The 14,525-nt window shown below is 38.4% G+C and overlaps 1 protein-coding gene across 1 annotated transcript; it reads left to right on the forward strand.

The window, feature by feature from the left end:
* The first annotated feature begins 676 nt into the window (after positions 1 to 676).
* LOC126788441 (probable ADP-ribosylation factor GTPase-activating protein AGD14) lies at positions 677 to 13,921 on the forward strand. The gene is made up of 13 exons (XM_050514438.1): positions 677 to 864; positions 963 to 1,024; positions 1,636 to 1,723; positions 1,834 to 1,895; positions 1,983 to 2,079; positions 2,475 to 2,915; positions 3,725 to 4,354; positions 4,617 to 4,742; positions 4,816 to 4,929; positions 5,016 to 5,102; positions 12,678 to 12,801; positions 12,985 to 13,030; positions 13,630 to 13,921. The coding sequence occupies exons 1-13, from the start codon at positions 769 to 771 to the stop codon at positions 13,682 to 13,684; spliced, it is 2,028 nt and encodes a 675-aa protein (XP_050370395.1). The 5' UTR covers positions 677 to 768; the 3' UTR covers positions 13,685 to 13,921.
* Positions 13,922 to 14,525: the final 604 nt, after the last annotated feature.

Raw genomic sequence — 14,525 nt, forward strand, 5'->3', positions numbered from 1 at the left:
GTCAGAGAGTTCCCTTTGTATCTTCTTTGCCACCATTGCAACTTTGCGCGGCTTTGCCATGCACCTAATACTGTCAAGTAGAGCCGCATGATGGTTTTCTGGGGTGAATCTAGGCCGTTGGTTTATGGGTCTGAATTGGGAACCTTGATGATGGATCCATGTTTTTTCATATTGTTGTTTCATCTCAAGGCATGCTTTTTTAAAGATTGATTTTTTAAGGCATAATTTTTTTGTATGACTGTGTTTAATACAAATGGTATTTCAGTCAAAACAATATTTAGTGATTCTCTGATGTGTTCAGAAAAATAAGGTGGTGTTCGGTAACATTTTCATACCTATATTTTTTATTTTTAAAAATGAAAATAAGGTGAGAATGTGTTTGTTAAAATATTTCTCAATTTTGTTTTAAAAAAGTGAAAACATGATTTTTTTTTTGATTTTAAGACTTATTTTTGAAAACTATTTTCAGAAAAGAGGGCCTAAAATTTCCCAAAAAAAAAGAAAAAGAAAAAAGAAGGGCCTAAGTGTCTTTTAAAACGAAAAATTGAATGTAGAGTCGTGGCCAAATCAAACGGCAGTGTCGAGTAGAGAAAAAGAAAAGGCAGAGAGAAGGGGGGCATTCGTTGTCCAAAAATCTAAGAGCTGAATGAGATTCCGGAGTATCCAGAGTAGACTCCCATTTCTCATCTCTCCCAAATTCAAAAACACCAAACTCTAGAGAGGACCAAGTTCATCCCTCGTGCCCTTTCCTTCAGCTTCAGTAACCAAATGGGAAGCCGAAAGGAGGAAGAGCGAAACGAGAAGATCATTCGAGGTCTCATGAAGCTCCCTCCCAATCGAAGATGCATCAACTGTAACAGCCTGGTACATGCACACTCACTCCCCCCCCCCCCCCCCCCCTTATCTCTCTCTCTCTCTCTCTTAATCTTTGGTTTTGAATGCTTGTACTACTTACTCTACAGGGTCCTCAGTATGTGTGCCCCAACTTCTGGACTTTTGTTTGCACCACTTGTAGTGGCATACAGTAAGCTATCCCTAACTCCTGTTCTTTGCCTCTTACTATTGTTGCTCTACTTTATTTTTTTGATTTTTTTTTTGATTAGTGATTTAGTGTCTAAGGCCATTTAAGCTGGGTACAAACTTGGAAGGTTTTATGTCATTTTATAAAAGGTCCCACTTTTTCTAATCCCATGTGGAGTTTGGTAAATTACTGCAAAATTGGAACTTGTTGCACATTACGAATTAACTGTGTATTGGTTCGAACGTGAATTAATCGCCTTTTATTATTTACTTTGGTATCGCCACTGCAAGGGAGGATTAAAATGTATGGTATGCTTACTTTGGCAAAAACCATCAATTAGCTTGTAAAGTGGATACAGAGGTTATGACTGTGATAATTTTATTGTAATAGTAAGGAGTTTATCAATTAATGGGAAACTATTTATGATCTTTTGCTTAGAGTCAGTTCTTATATTTGATCTAAAACAGTTCTACCTGTTTTTTTTTTCGGTCACAGTTATGCCTGTCACTCTCCTATTGACCGAAAATTTAAAAAGTTTGGTGCTATTGAGCTATATATTTTAGATCCATATTTCATTTTCCCTCCCTACTGAGCATCCATATGGTATTTTACAGTCGTGAATTCACTCATCGGGTGAAGTCAGTGTCGATGTCTAAGTTTACATCACAAGAAGTCGAGGCACTTGAAAATGGTGGTAATCAGGTACATTCCATATTCTCTCTCTCTCTCTCTCTCTCTCTCTCTCTCTCTCTCTCTCTCTCTTCGGAGGAGTCTTATTTGAATTCTGATGAGCCGCTCCTCATTCTTTTCAGCGGGCAAGGGAAATATATTTGAAAGATTGGGACCTTCAAAGGCAGCGGTTTCCTGACAGCAGGTGAAATATATATGATTTTATTGCTATCCTGAAATGAGCAAGTGCATATCCAGGCACAGATTTTCATTTCATATTTTCTTCTTGCAGTAAGGTTGATAAAATACGTGAGTTCATAAAAAGTGTATATGTCGATAGAAAATATGCTGGAGGAAGAACCTTGGAAAAGCCTCCAAGAGATATGCAGGTGGGATGATTATAAAGCAAAAGCATATACATATTATATTACTGCAGATAATATAGTTTTGAACTGATAATATTTCTGCTTTGTTGCCCAAATATATATCTCCTTTCATGGAATGAGGAAAAATAGGTCAAAATTGAAAAAAAATTTCTTTGTTGTTAAGCTTGACTATTGGTTTGGGTGGATTATGATATCTTCTGTGGCCATTCCTCCTCTTCTGTTCTTATTTCATTCGTATAAGAAATTAAATAACAACTCTTGTCTTTGATTGGAAGGTTTAGATGCTCATCAAAAGAAACAAACAATTAGTGATAATTATATGCAGAAATTTCTTTATGTGGCTCCTAATTGTTGGATTTGGTGTAGAGTATGAACCTAACATTTACTATCCTTTACAGAACCATAAAATCCGTGAAGATGAGACAAGACGTGCCAGTTCATATCATTCTTATTCTCAAAGTCCACCCTATGATTATCAGTATGAAGATCGAAGATATGGGAAGCAAGCTGCTGCCCTAACCAGGAAGCCTGGTTCTGATCGAGGTCGATATGAAGGAAAAATCTCCAATTTTGGTTATAGTGATGGTCGCTTAAGTGAACAAATGTACGAGGATAGATTTGAAAATGATGGCTCTGGTTCCAGAGTTTCAGATTTCTCTGTGTCTAGTGGAGGTGATGCATCCAGATCTCGAGTACAGTCTCCTAATTTTCAGGACACTGGATCTAGCAGTCGATCTTTCCAGCCTTTGCAAAATAATAGCGATGTGAGGTGCCAAGAAAAAAGTACTGTTATGGAGGCAGATGTTAACAGAGATGCAGAGGTGATGCCGATTTCGCAGGTTGTATTCTTGCAGATTTTTCATTTGTTTGTAACATCTGAATGATTCTTTTAAATTTATTTTCTGTCTGCTGGTTTAGAAAAATTATCAAGCATATTTCTTGTGGCTTTAGTACATGCAATCCCTTAATTGTTTTTCCTTTAGTGAAGTGCCTTACATATCTATGTATGTAATCCATATGATAACATATAGAGAAGATCCAGAGAGGATCTCTATTTAAGGCTTGCTGATCAGTAGTTGGAACAACCCATTTTAGATTGTCCTCCAAGGTCACCCTGCCAAAAATCCGCTAGATCGTTCGGCATACTATTTTTCTACAGTTTAGATGACCCTACATTTCCGGTTGTGACTGATCATATATGCACTGATAACCTCTTGAAATGAACATACAGCAGTAACGGTTCTGATCAATTACATTGCATAGTGGTCGGAACTGTAGAGGTTCGCAAAACACCATCCTTTTGCAGACGTCTGTTGTTGTTTCGGCTTTTACATGTAGTTGTATTGAATCTTCAAATGGGAATATGAGCACCATACATCTACCATGTCACCTCCCAGGTCATCTTACTAGTTCATACTCAATAATTGGATAAGTATTCCTTTTAAAAGACCTTTTCTTGTGACTCAGTTTAGTTGGTGTCATTGTAGTAATATGGTAATACCTACTTTTTTCAGACATCATTCCATTTTCATTCATGCTTTTCCTTACCGATCTTACATGTTTGTCATTGTTTCTTTGACTTGTCGATATAATTATGCTGATGATCCCCAAACATTTTTAGTGACCTAACATTAGTTTGTTTATACAGAGAACCGTATCCTTGGGAAGTTTTGGCTCAGTGGACAGCTATTCCATGTCTCTGAAGTCATTCAATTCAGGCGGTTCAGTGGATGTTGTCTCTGAACCTGAACAATATGCTCGAGCCCTCCATGAAAAACCGACTTCTTTATCATCTCTTTTTGGAACTTCTGATAGATTGGATCCGTTCAAGGCCCCAGTTCAACCAGAAGAAATCCCTTCTATTGATTTGTTTCAGTTACCAGCAACATCTACATCTCTTTCCAAAGATTCATTTCAACCTTCTGAATTTTCTTCTGCTTTGCCTTTGAATGTATATCAACCTCCTCAGGCATCGACACCTTTGGATTTATTTGCTGATTTTCCTCAGCACCTGTCAACTGCCAAACAAATACAAGAATTTGTCCCTAAAAGTGAAGGATGGGCAACATTTGATACACCTCAGCCCTCAGCTTTTATATCGGGGACTGATAGTAGTATGCCTGCAAGTACAGCTTCCAACGATGGTGCCTTTATTGAAAATTTCGATCTGTTCCCGTCATCAAATACAGGCACGCAGTGGCAATCGTTTGTGAACATTTCTAATCCGTGGAGTGAAATTCCCGATTTTACAGCTCCAAATGATACAGCAAGTACTCAGGTAAGCCTCGTCATGATCAGAACTACACTTCCATCAGATCCTGTTGGGATTTTAAATGTTCATTCAATATCTGAGATTAAGTACTATGAAGAACCGTAAATTCTTTGTTTTTATATATGTTTCTTATTTTTATATTTTGGGATAATCTCTTCAAAAGATCACGATGGCATTGTGGCTACTGGTGTAACACCTCATTGTGTATATTTTTATGGCATAGCTCAATATAGATTATAATCAGGTGGATATTTTGTTTCTAGAGCAGTCATGGAATGCATTTGAAGATTCTATTGGACACCTTCCTTTTGAGGGCACTAAGAAGACTGGTGAACCAATACCAGACGAGCTTTTGTCAGCTGGCAACCAGTATTTGAAAGTCGTTACGTCTGAGGTTTCTGCATGGACCGTATATTTCTTCACATGATTATCTTCCTTTCTGTCAGTCTGTATTTGTCTTTTTGCAGGACTCTATTACAGATGGGATTCAGATAGCTGCCCCCCAAGGTGAACCTCTTGATCCTGGTCTGCCATCACATATCATGGGGCCATCTTACACTCCTCAAGTCATTCCTCATATGGTTTGTAATCTTCAGATTCTTCAGCTTTGTTGGTGTCATTTGGCCAGAGAAATCTACATAGTAATCTATTTTCCTCCATATTCCAGGTTGAACTTAATGCGCATGCCTCTGAGCACAGATCAAATAACCCTTTTGATCTGAATTACAATACAGATCTGGAGCAGAACAGTATGGTGCGTCTCCTTTCCATTATAGTTTATTCTTTCAGCAAATTGTGCCCTCGGTGTCTTTGTTTCATTAATTTTGTAAGTGTGAAAAGTGATTAGCGAGCTACTTTAGAAAGAGGATATAGACATTAATAATAAAGTTTTATGGGATTGAGTTGGAGAAGGAGAAAGTATTCTTTAGTTTAGTGAAAAATACCGTCTATGAGCAAGGAGATGGGAATTTATAACAAAGTATGGGTGGGATGGCTGAGGGTATGTTGAAGATATCCTTGTGGTATGTTCTAATCAAAACCAGTATGGTTACGATGACAATGGGTGAGATGCAAAGCTGAAATCAAGAGATTCAAGTCTAAATCATGTAAAGGACATTTCAGCGGGATTAAATCAATTCTCCCTTTGTCATAAACTGGTAGTGGGGAATGGCAAAAGAGTGAGAGTTTGGGAGCTCTTGGGTGAGCGATGGAGCCGTCAAAAGTTATTTTCCAAGGTTAATTATCATAACTTAAGGGTTGAAAGCTAAGTAGGTCCGACACGGACACGAGTGTCCGTATTGGACACGATTCGATACGTAGACATGACATATAGAATTTTTTTTGGACACGGACACGTGGTGGACACATTAATTAAATAATAAATATATATATATATATATATAATTATTTAAAAAAATATTTTATAAATTTGAAAGTATATAGAATTTTAAATGTATATATATGTCAAAGTGTGCATTAAAATGATGAAAACATAACTTGTTAGAATGACTAAGGACTTGATAAGTATCTTAGATAAATAAGGTTCGAATCCTACCACAAGCATTCTTATTTTTATTACGAGTTTCTCTCCTTATATATATTAAAGTGCATAAATATACCAAAAACTGAATTTGTTGGAATGGTTGAGAAGTTGTTGAGTGCCTTGGATGACCAAGGTTTGATTCTCACCATAAGCACTTTCACTTTTATTATGAGTTGGTGCGTGTCCGCGTGTCCGATTCGGATACTCGCGTGTCTGGGCGTGTCCAAAGTCAGTTCGCGTGTCCGAGCGTGTCAACGCGTGTCCGTGTCCGTGTTTGTGTCGGACACGCAATACGGTGCCATGAGCACGTGTCCGTGCTACTTAGGTTGAAAGCCTTTTAGAAGAAATCTAAGCGATTAAGTGGTCAATATTTTTTTTTACATTGTCAAGTGGTGGAGTCTTGATGGAAAAATTGTTTAGTGAGGCCGAAGTGATTGTTGAATAATTTTCTGAGGATCGACATGTTTAAAAAGACTAATGCTTTTATTAAGTGGTAAAAAGGCCAAGACTCTGGAATGTAGGGTGTCAGCTGTAATCTGGTGAATTTGGATGCAAAAAAATAAATAACGTGTGAAGACTGATGGTGTGGAGGTGGAAAAGTTTTGGTAGAGTTTTTGGTCTAAAACAGTTTTCCCTCAGATATAACTTAGAGATTGTTCTCATCTATTATTTATCCTATAGAACTTTTTGCATAGTATGCTATAGTGTTAACTGAGCAGCCAAAAGAGACTTCAATCTGTCTCTTGATGTGGCGAACTTCTTGTCCACTTCTTTGAACTTTTTGTGTTAGCTAGTCAATAAAAAGCTATTTCTTTTCCAAAAAAGTAAGAAATAAAAACATTTGGTAGAGTGATGATATGAGTTATACGGTTAGAGCCCTTTCTGTTTTATTTCCACTACATATTGGATTGGAAGTTTAAAACACAGTTGGGAATTCGCATAATAAACAAACCTGCACATCTAAGTTTCTTTGTCACCACATTCTTTTATTTTGTCTTATGTTTTCACTTATATGATAATTCTTTTATGTGATTCTTGTTAAGGAGAGTAATTTAGGCAATCCACGATTCGGTGAAACTTCAATCGCTTGGTTTTGTTGTGTTAAAGATATTTGCTGTTTATTTGTATTGAATGATCGTTTCCTGTATCTGTAGCTGACTCCATGCTTCATGGAAATACTGTCAGAGTTATAGACATATAGTTGGCCAGTAGAACTTCTAAGGCTGCCCAGTCCTATGATTAAGAGTGTCTTTTTATTTTACGGGAATATAGTGTAGAAAAGAAGAAGAGAATAGGTTGAAAGTGATGTAGATTGATAGTGCTCAATGAGAGCTTTATACATGAGAAGGAATCTGTTTTACATCTATAAATCCTATAATATACATAAAGAAACTTTACAACTTATACACAGCCTATTGTCATCATCAATGACAGATGTTTCCTCCTCAAGTTGGAGAGTGAATGTCTTGCACTCCCAACTTGCGAATCATAGGAATAAAAATGTCTTTCCCCAATGGTTTAGTGAGAACATCAGCTAGTTGATAGGGGGAACTAACATGTCTTGTGACCACAGAACCATCTAAGATTTTGTCTATGATATAATGGCAGTCCATCTCAATGTGTCTCGTTCGCTCATGAAAAACAGGATTGGCCGCAATGTGGAGCGCAGCCTTGTTGTCACATGCTCAAATCCTTAAGTAAACAACGTAACCAAGTCAACTCACAACATGTGCCTGTCATAGCACGATATTCAGCCTCTGTTAAAGATAAAAACACTGTCTTTTGACGCTTAGACTTCCAAGAGACCAAGGAAGACAAAGTATCCAGGTTGTAGATCTCGTTGTGACTGGACATCCTGCCCAATCGGAATCACAATAGGCTCTCAACCTTAAATCATTGATGGAAGAGAAGAATAAACCTTGACCTGGAGCACCTTTCAAGTAACGTACCGCCCTTAGTGCTGTTTCCCAATGAGTCTTTCTAGGTTGATTCATGAACCTACTGAGGACATGGACAACATAGGTAATATCGGGACGGGATACAGTGAGATATATGAGACGGCCAATCAACCTCCTGTATTTTTCAGGGTCTTTGAGCAGATCACTATGCTCTGACAATTTCAAGCCTTTTTCCATGGGAGTATCTGTCGGAGCAGCCCTTAACAATCTTGCATCTTCAATAATCTCCAAGGCATATTTACGTTGACTGATAAAGATACCACGTTTTGAAGTTGAAACTTCGATGCCAAGATCCTTGAGACGAAATTGACTATGCAAGAAAGTCTTAAGTGCAATTGTCTCCAAGTCATTCCCAGTAATCAATATATCATCAACGTAAATCAAAAGTGCAGTAAATGAATTCTCTTTCTTCTTAGTGAACAATGAATAATCAGCTTTAGATTGAACATACCCGGCTGTCTTTACTGCATCAGAAAACTTTTCAAACCACTGCCTTGAAGCTTGCTTCAAACCATATAGAGACTTATACAACCGACATACCAGATTCTCCTCCCGTTGTCGCCGAAGACCCGGCAGAGGAGACATAGATTTCCTCTGATAAATCACCATGAAGAAAAGCATTATTCACATCCAGTTGGTGTAATTTCCAATGACGAGCAGCTGCTAAAGCTAAGAGACACCGAACAGTAGTAATTTTAGCAGTAGGGGAAAAAGTCTCTTGATAATCCACACCTTCTAATTGAGTGAAACCCTTTGCAACCAGCCGTGCTTTATAGCATTCAACAGAATGTCTGCTTTATGTTTGATCTTATATACCCAACGACAACCAATGGGAACTTTGCCGGTCGGAAGTGTGGTTAGAGTCCATGTGCCATTAGCCTCGAGGGCTTGCAACTCAAAAAACATAGCTTGCTGCCATTCTAGATGAACAATTGCCTCAGAATAGGTGCGTAGCTCTGTGACATGACTGATCTGAGCCAAGAAAGCCTGATGTGGGGGAAAGCACCGATGGCAAGAGAGATAGCCAGCCAACGGGTAACGAGTTCCTTTAGTTGGACCAGGCAACAAGGAGGATGATGGGTCTAAGTGAGCGGAGCGAACATTGTAAGTGAGGCGGTCCGGTGGGTGCGACGGAGAGAGATGGGTTCAGTGGTGGGTGGGGCAACTGGTGTGGCTGGAACGGGTGGATTTGTTGGCGGAGTCTGGGTGGAGGATTGTGGTGGAGGACGGCGAGAGTATGTGCGGAACAGAGGTGGCGGACGCGGAGGTAATGGCAGGGAAGAGAATGGAGGGGGCGGTGCTGTCGTGGTGGGGCAGGGAGGAGAGGGAGGTGGTGATGAGTCGGGTGATAAGGGTCGGGGTGAAGGAGGTGATTGTGGCTCAGGCATGGACATATCGAACGTGAAGCCATCGAGATCAAAGGAAGAAATGACTGGGTCGGGGTCAGGCACTGGGGCAAAAATTGGGCCGGGTTGGTGGCCCAAAGGGTCCTTGGCTGCATGAGGAAAGATATCTTCATGGAATATGACATCCCGACTGGTAAAAACTTTTTTTGTGGACAAATCATATAGTTTAAAAGCCTTTTGACCGACTGGATACCCAATAAAAATGGATTGAGTAGCGCGTTGGTTGAATTTATGGGAAGGATAAACATTTGTGGCATAAGCGAGACACCAAAAAACACGGAGATGGGAAAAGGAAGGAGGTTTGGAGTAAAGTAGTTCAAACGGAGTTTTGAAAGAGAGAAGTGGTGTGGGTAACCTATTGATGATGTGAACAGCTGTAAGGGCACAATCACCCCAAAATTTTTTGGGAAGATGAGCCTGAAATTTTAATGTCCGAGCAACTTGGATGATATGACGATGCTTACGTTCCACAACCCCATTCTGTTGAGGCATGTAAACGCAAGAATGGTGGAAAACAACTCCATTATCAGAAAAGAAAGAACGGAGTGAGATAAATTCAAACCATTGTCACTACGAAAAATTTTAATGCAAGAGTCAAATTGTGTAAGAGCATAGTTGAAAAAACGCTTTATGAGAGGTTGTGCTTTATTCTTATGTCGCATTAAAAAAATCCAGGTAAAACGTGAATAGTCATCAATTATTGTGAGAAAATAATGAGCACCAGAAAGTGAAGGATGTCGATAACGACCCCATATGTCACAATGAATAATTTCAAAAGGTTTATTGGAGGAAGTTTTGCTATTATCGAAAAGCAAACGACTCTGCTTTGCCAAAGGATAGATATGGCAAGTTTTATTTGATTGAATGGGAAAATTCAGAAAATGTTTAACAATGAAACCTAAGCATGACGAAGACACATGTCCGAGCCTATTGTGCCAGAGATCAGTTGAGGAAATGGAGAGGTTGCAGGTAGGCTGTTTGGTGGTGGAGGTAGTTTGGTTTGTTGACTTCTCTGTCGCTAATGCCACCAAATAGTATAATCCATCACGTTGTTCACCTAAACCAATCATCCTTCTCGTAGCCAGATCCTGCAATATGCACCAATAAGGATAAAATGTCACTAAACAATTCATACCTCTTGTCAAACGACTAACTGACATCAAATCAACTTTAAACTTTGGCACATATAACACATCATGAAGGTAAAAATTGAAACTTAATGGCAGTGATCCTTTTGCAACAATAGCAACTTTATCCCCACTTGGTAATAAGACCGGAGGCAAGGAACATCGATTATCAGCATGAAATAATGCAGTGGATGATGAAATATGATCAGTGGCCCCGCTATCGATGATCCAATTGCGGGAAACAACCTTGGACAAACCTGGTTTAGTTACGGCATGAGCTTTAGGAGTTGCATTGGCCTGAGAGTTGGAGCTTGTAGGCATAACGTTAACGGCAGCCAGAAATTGATTGAATTGGGCTTCATATAGAGTGACTGAAGGTCCATAATGAGTACTAGAAACGTTGTTGGCATAGGGAACTCTAAAACCAGCGTTGGAATTCGGCTTGGGATTGGAAGTCTGTTGATTTTGCTTCGCCTTTGGGTGACCTGGGGGATAGCCAATCAGTTCAAAACACGTCTGAACCCAATGACCAGGCTCTCCACAGTAGACGCATTGAGGACGGCCTCTCCCTGATCCTTGTAGCCGTTCTTGAGTGAATCGGCTAGAGTGTGGTCGGGGATTTGGCTCAGATCTCCCCCTGCCCTGAATGGAATTGGGTATGCTACCCTGTTGTGGACCTGGGAACCTGTCAGAGTTTTGAACAGCCATGGCCGCACTACCGCTAGATTCGGCCGGATGTGTAGCACTGAGGAGACGTTGCTTCTCTTCTTGGGCAACTGCATCGTAAGGTTGGCGGACTGTAAGCAAAGGATTTAGTAATAGAATCTGACTGCGAATCGCACTGTAAGTATCATTCAAACCCATTAGAAACTGCATGAGCTTTTGTTGTTCTCCTTGTGAGCCAAGAGGAGTCTCTGAATAAGAAGCTAGTTCATCCCAAAATCCCTTTAATTTCGTGTAGTATGTTGGAACTGATTGTTGATCCTGCTTGTGACAAGCAATATCTCGCTGAATCTTGAAAATCCGAGAAGCATTACACTGAGAAAAACGTTCAGATAAATCTTCTCATACCTCTTGAGCCGAGGGGTGGTAGGTGAGGCTATCAGCAATTTCTTTGTCGACAGTGTTGCTGATCCACTGTTGCACCATGTCATTCACCTGTGACCAAGTATCATAGCCATTAGAATCAGTTTCCTTTGAAGGAGGTTTGATTGTGCCATTGATGAATCCTAGTTTGTTCTTCGAATTCAAGGCTCGAAGCATGGCTCTTTTCCAATTGTTGTAGTTGTTTCCATCCAGGACTTTAGAGATTAAGACTAGCCCTATATGATCAGAGGGATGAAGATAATAGGGATCTCTGGGTTGGGTGTTTCTGACGAACTGTGTTTGGAGACCTCATCGTCACCAGCCATGACAAATAGGAAGAATGAGAGATGCTACACGAGAAATCAAGATGTAGCAGAAAAGAGATGACCAGCTATGATAAATAAGAAGAAGAGATGCTACACGAGAAATCAAGGTGTAGCAGAAAAGAGATGAGGGATCTGACCCGCTCTGATACCATGTAGAAAAGAAGAAGAGAATAGGTTGAAAGTGATGTAGATTGATACTGCTCAATGAGAGCTTTATACATGAGAAGGAATCTGTTTTACAACTATAAATCCTATAATATACATAAAGAAACTTTACAACTTATACACAGCCTATTGTCATCATCAATGACAGATGTTTCTCAACATATAGAGCTAATTTCATAATACCTCTGTAACTGTTGTCCGTTTACATATTATTTTCTGGCAATTTTGAATTCATCTTATGTGCCTTTACATCTCATATTTATTCAATGTTGAGTGCCAATTAGAGCTTCTAATATTTACCCATGAAAATTAACCATGAAAATTTACCCACAACCACTTCTAAGGTTGTCCAATCTGATCATTAAGATTGAAGCCGGACCTGCTGGTTGTTGACTTGTTACACATTTTGAATTGATCTACAGATGATATATATCTTAAGTCTTTTTTCTCTCATCTTTAAAGAATCCTGTGCTAGTCATAATGCAATTTATTAAATTGGGTTGTGATGGTTTGGAACTTTGAATTGATGTATATTTATGACACGTTATCCTGAAAAACTAGAAAGATTTGGAGTGCAGCTTAATAATTACTCAAAGACCAAGGATTCCCAACTCCTTCCTAAATCAGAAAATACTTGCTGAAAAGTCACGATTACCAACCAAAACACATTCAGATCTTTGGTTTTTAATGTTTTCTTGTCTGTGTGTTTTTCTTTTAGTTTTTGGACATGAGTTCTTTAGAAGCATCTCTCCCAAATGCCCAGTTGCAGTCCTCATTTGTCACTGGTGTATCCCATCCATGGTTTCGTGAGAATGCAGTGCCTTACATTCCAGCTGCAGAGGGTAAGCTTTTTAGTCACAGAAAAGCTACAATGCTTTCCTTAACTGTGTAATAAATAAACCACTAGATGTTTAAGATTCCTAATGAATAGATTGCTATTTAAGGTCATAGCGATCTTTCCCTTTTCTGTTTGTTTTCTTTTTATAACAATCGCACTAATTTAATGTACTGCTTTCATTCTGTAGGTGGCTTAACCTACTTGCCAGGGCAAGCACAAAGTGCTCAAATATCGTGAGTTTATATTCTATTCCTTGGCCCGATAGTCATCTTTTCTCATCTTAAAAATTTGATCAGTAAGAGTAATTATATACGCACATCTCATTTTTGTTAATGCTCTCCTTGATTCCTCTATTTCTTTTAAATAAATAAAAAATTATATTCCTATGAAAAACAAAAAACAAAACTCCAGGGGATCTTGGGTTTGCTATTTTTCCCATTTGTTCTCAAGCTTAGTGGTTCAAATTTGAAATGTAATTAAATCGTATTCATTAATCTGCGTATGGAACTTCCCATCAACCCAAAAATTCAAAGTAGTATTTCCAATGCATATTCTCGGAGGAAAGTCAACTTGGTGAAATGATCGTTGATGGGAGAAGTGTGAGCGAGGAAGGAAAAAGAAAAAACTTGTTTTGGTTGCATGCTCGGAACCAAAAAGAAAATAATAATAACAATTATGATGGCCTTTCTAACTAGTCAGGCTCACTAGGGGCGTGTTTTTTTTTAATTAGAAAGTCAAATTGAATGCATAACGTGACGATATGTTTGATGTTCTTATAAGCATTGTATCAAGCTTGTGACTTTTTTGAATATATTGTGAATTTATTTTGCAGGACCGTACCGATACAGGGCCCTGTCGCATCAATTGGAGGAAATCCTTTTGCATAGTATGTGTGTCATTTTTAGTTGATAGTATTCTTGCAGTTTTCAATAACGTTAATTTGTGCTTTGTAGTTTGTAAACTAAAACCTCCCATCTTCAAGGCTGTGAAAAGTTATGATTCACATTGATTTTATTATGCTTGTATCATTTGTTGCATACTTTGAAATTTGACACTGGCGCATGATTTTCGTTTACCAATTCCAGTTTTGACATTAGAAATGTATTTAAATTGCTTTAGAATTCTTCATGTGCGAATGTGCTTTAGGGAACACCATACTCTGGTTTTGTACGGTGAACTGGTTCTTTTTCTTTCTTAAACAAGCTGAATCTTTATTAGGACAAATAATTAGCTACATAATAAATAAAAAGCATTGCACTTAGAGAAAAAAGAGTTTTATAAAGAGAGCAATAGAATTGGCATGATGAAGAGATGGTGCTGAAAAGTTCGTTATCTGTAACAGATTACTGATAATGTCATCGTGGACACTATCGTAGAAAAAAATGAACATACCAGATAACTGATTTCAAATGGTCCTTTGTTGAGTAAAATTATTAAAATATATAATGAAAATACGAAAAATATTTGGACAATAATAAAATAAATGTTGTAGAAAAATGGAATTGGTCTACTCATCTTATTGATAATCTCTTTTATATAGGGGTTATGATTATAATAAAAGTAAAGGGTGATGAATCTGTTATGTCCGTTGATCATAAATGTCATTAACTCATTCCGTTATTTACTTTAACGAATGCACACTAATGGTGTTTTTCTTTCAACACCCCCTTGTGCCGAGTTTAAAGATATAATGGTACATAGGGTGTTGCCTCATTAAAATCTTGCCAA

Source organism: Argentina anserina, chromosome 1 (assembly GCF_933775445.1).
Source record: "Argentina anserina chromosome 1, drPotAnse1.1, whole genome shotgun sequence".
NCBI classification, from domain to species: Eukaryota; Viridiplantae; Streptophyta; class Magnoliopsida; order Rosales; family Rosaceae; genus Argentina; species Argentina anserina.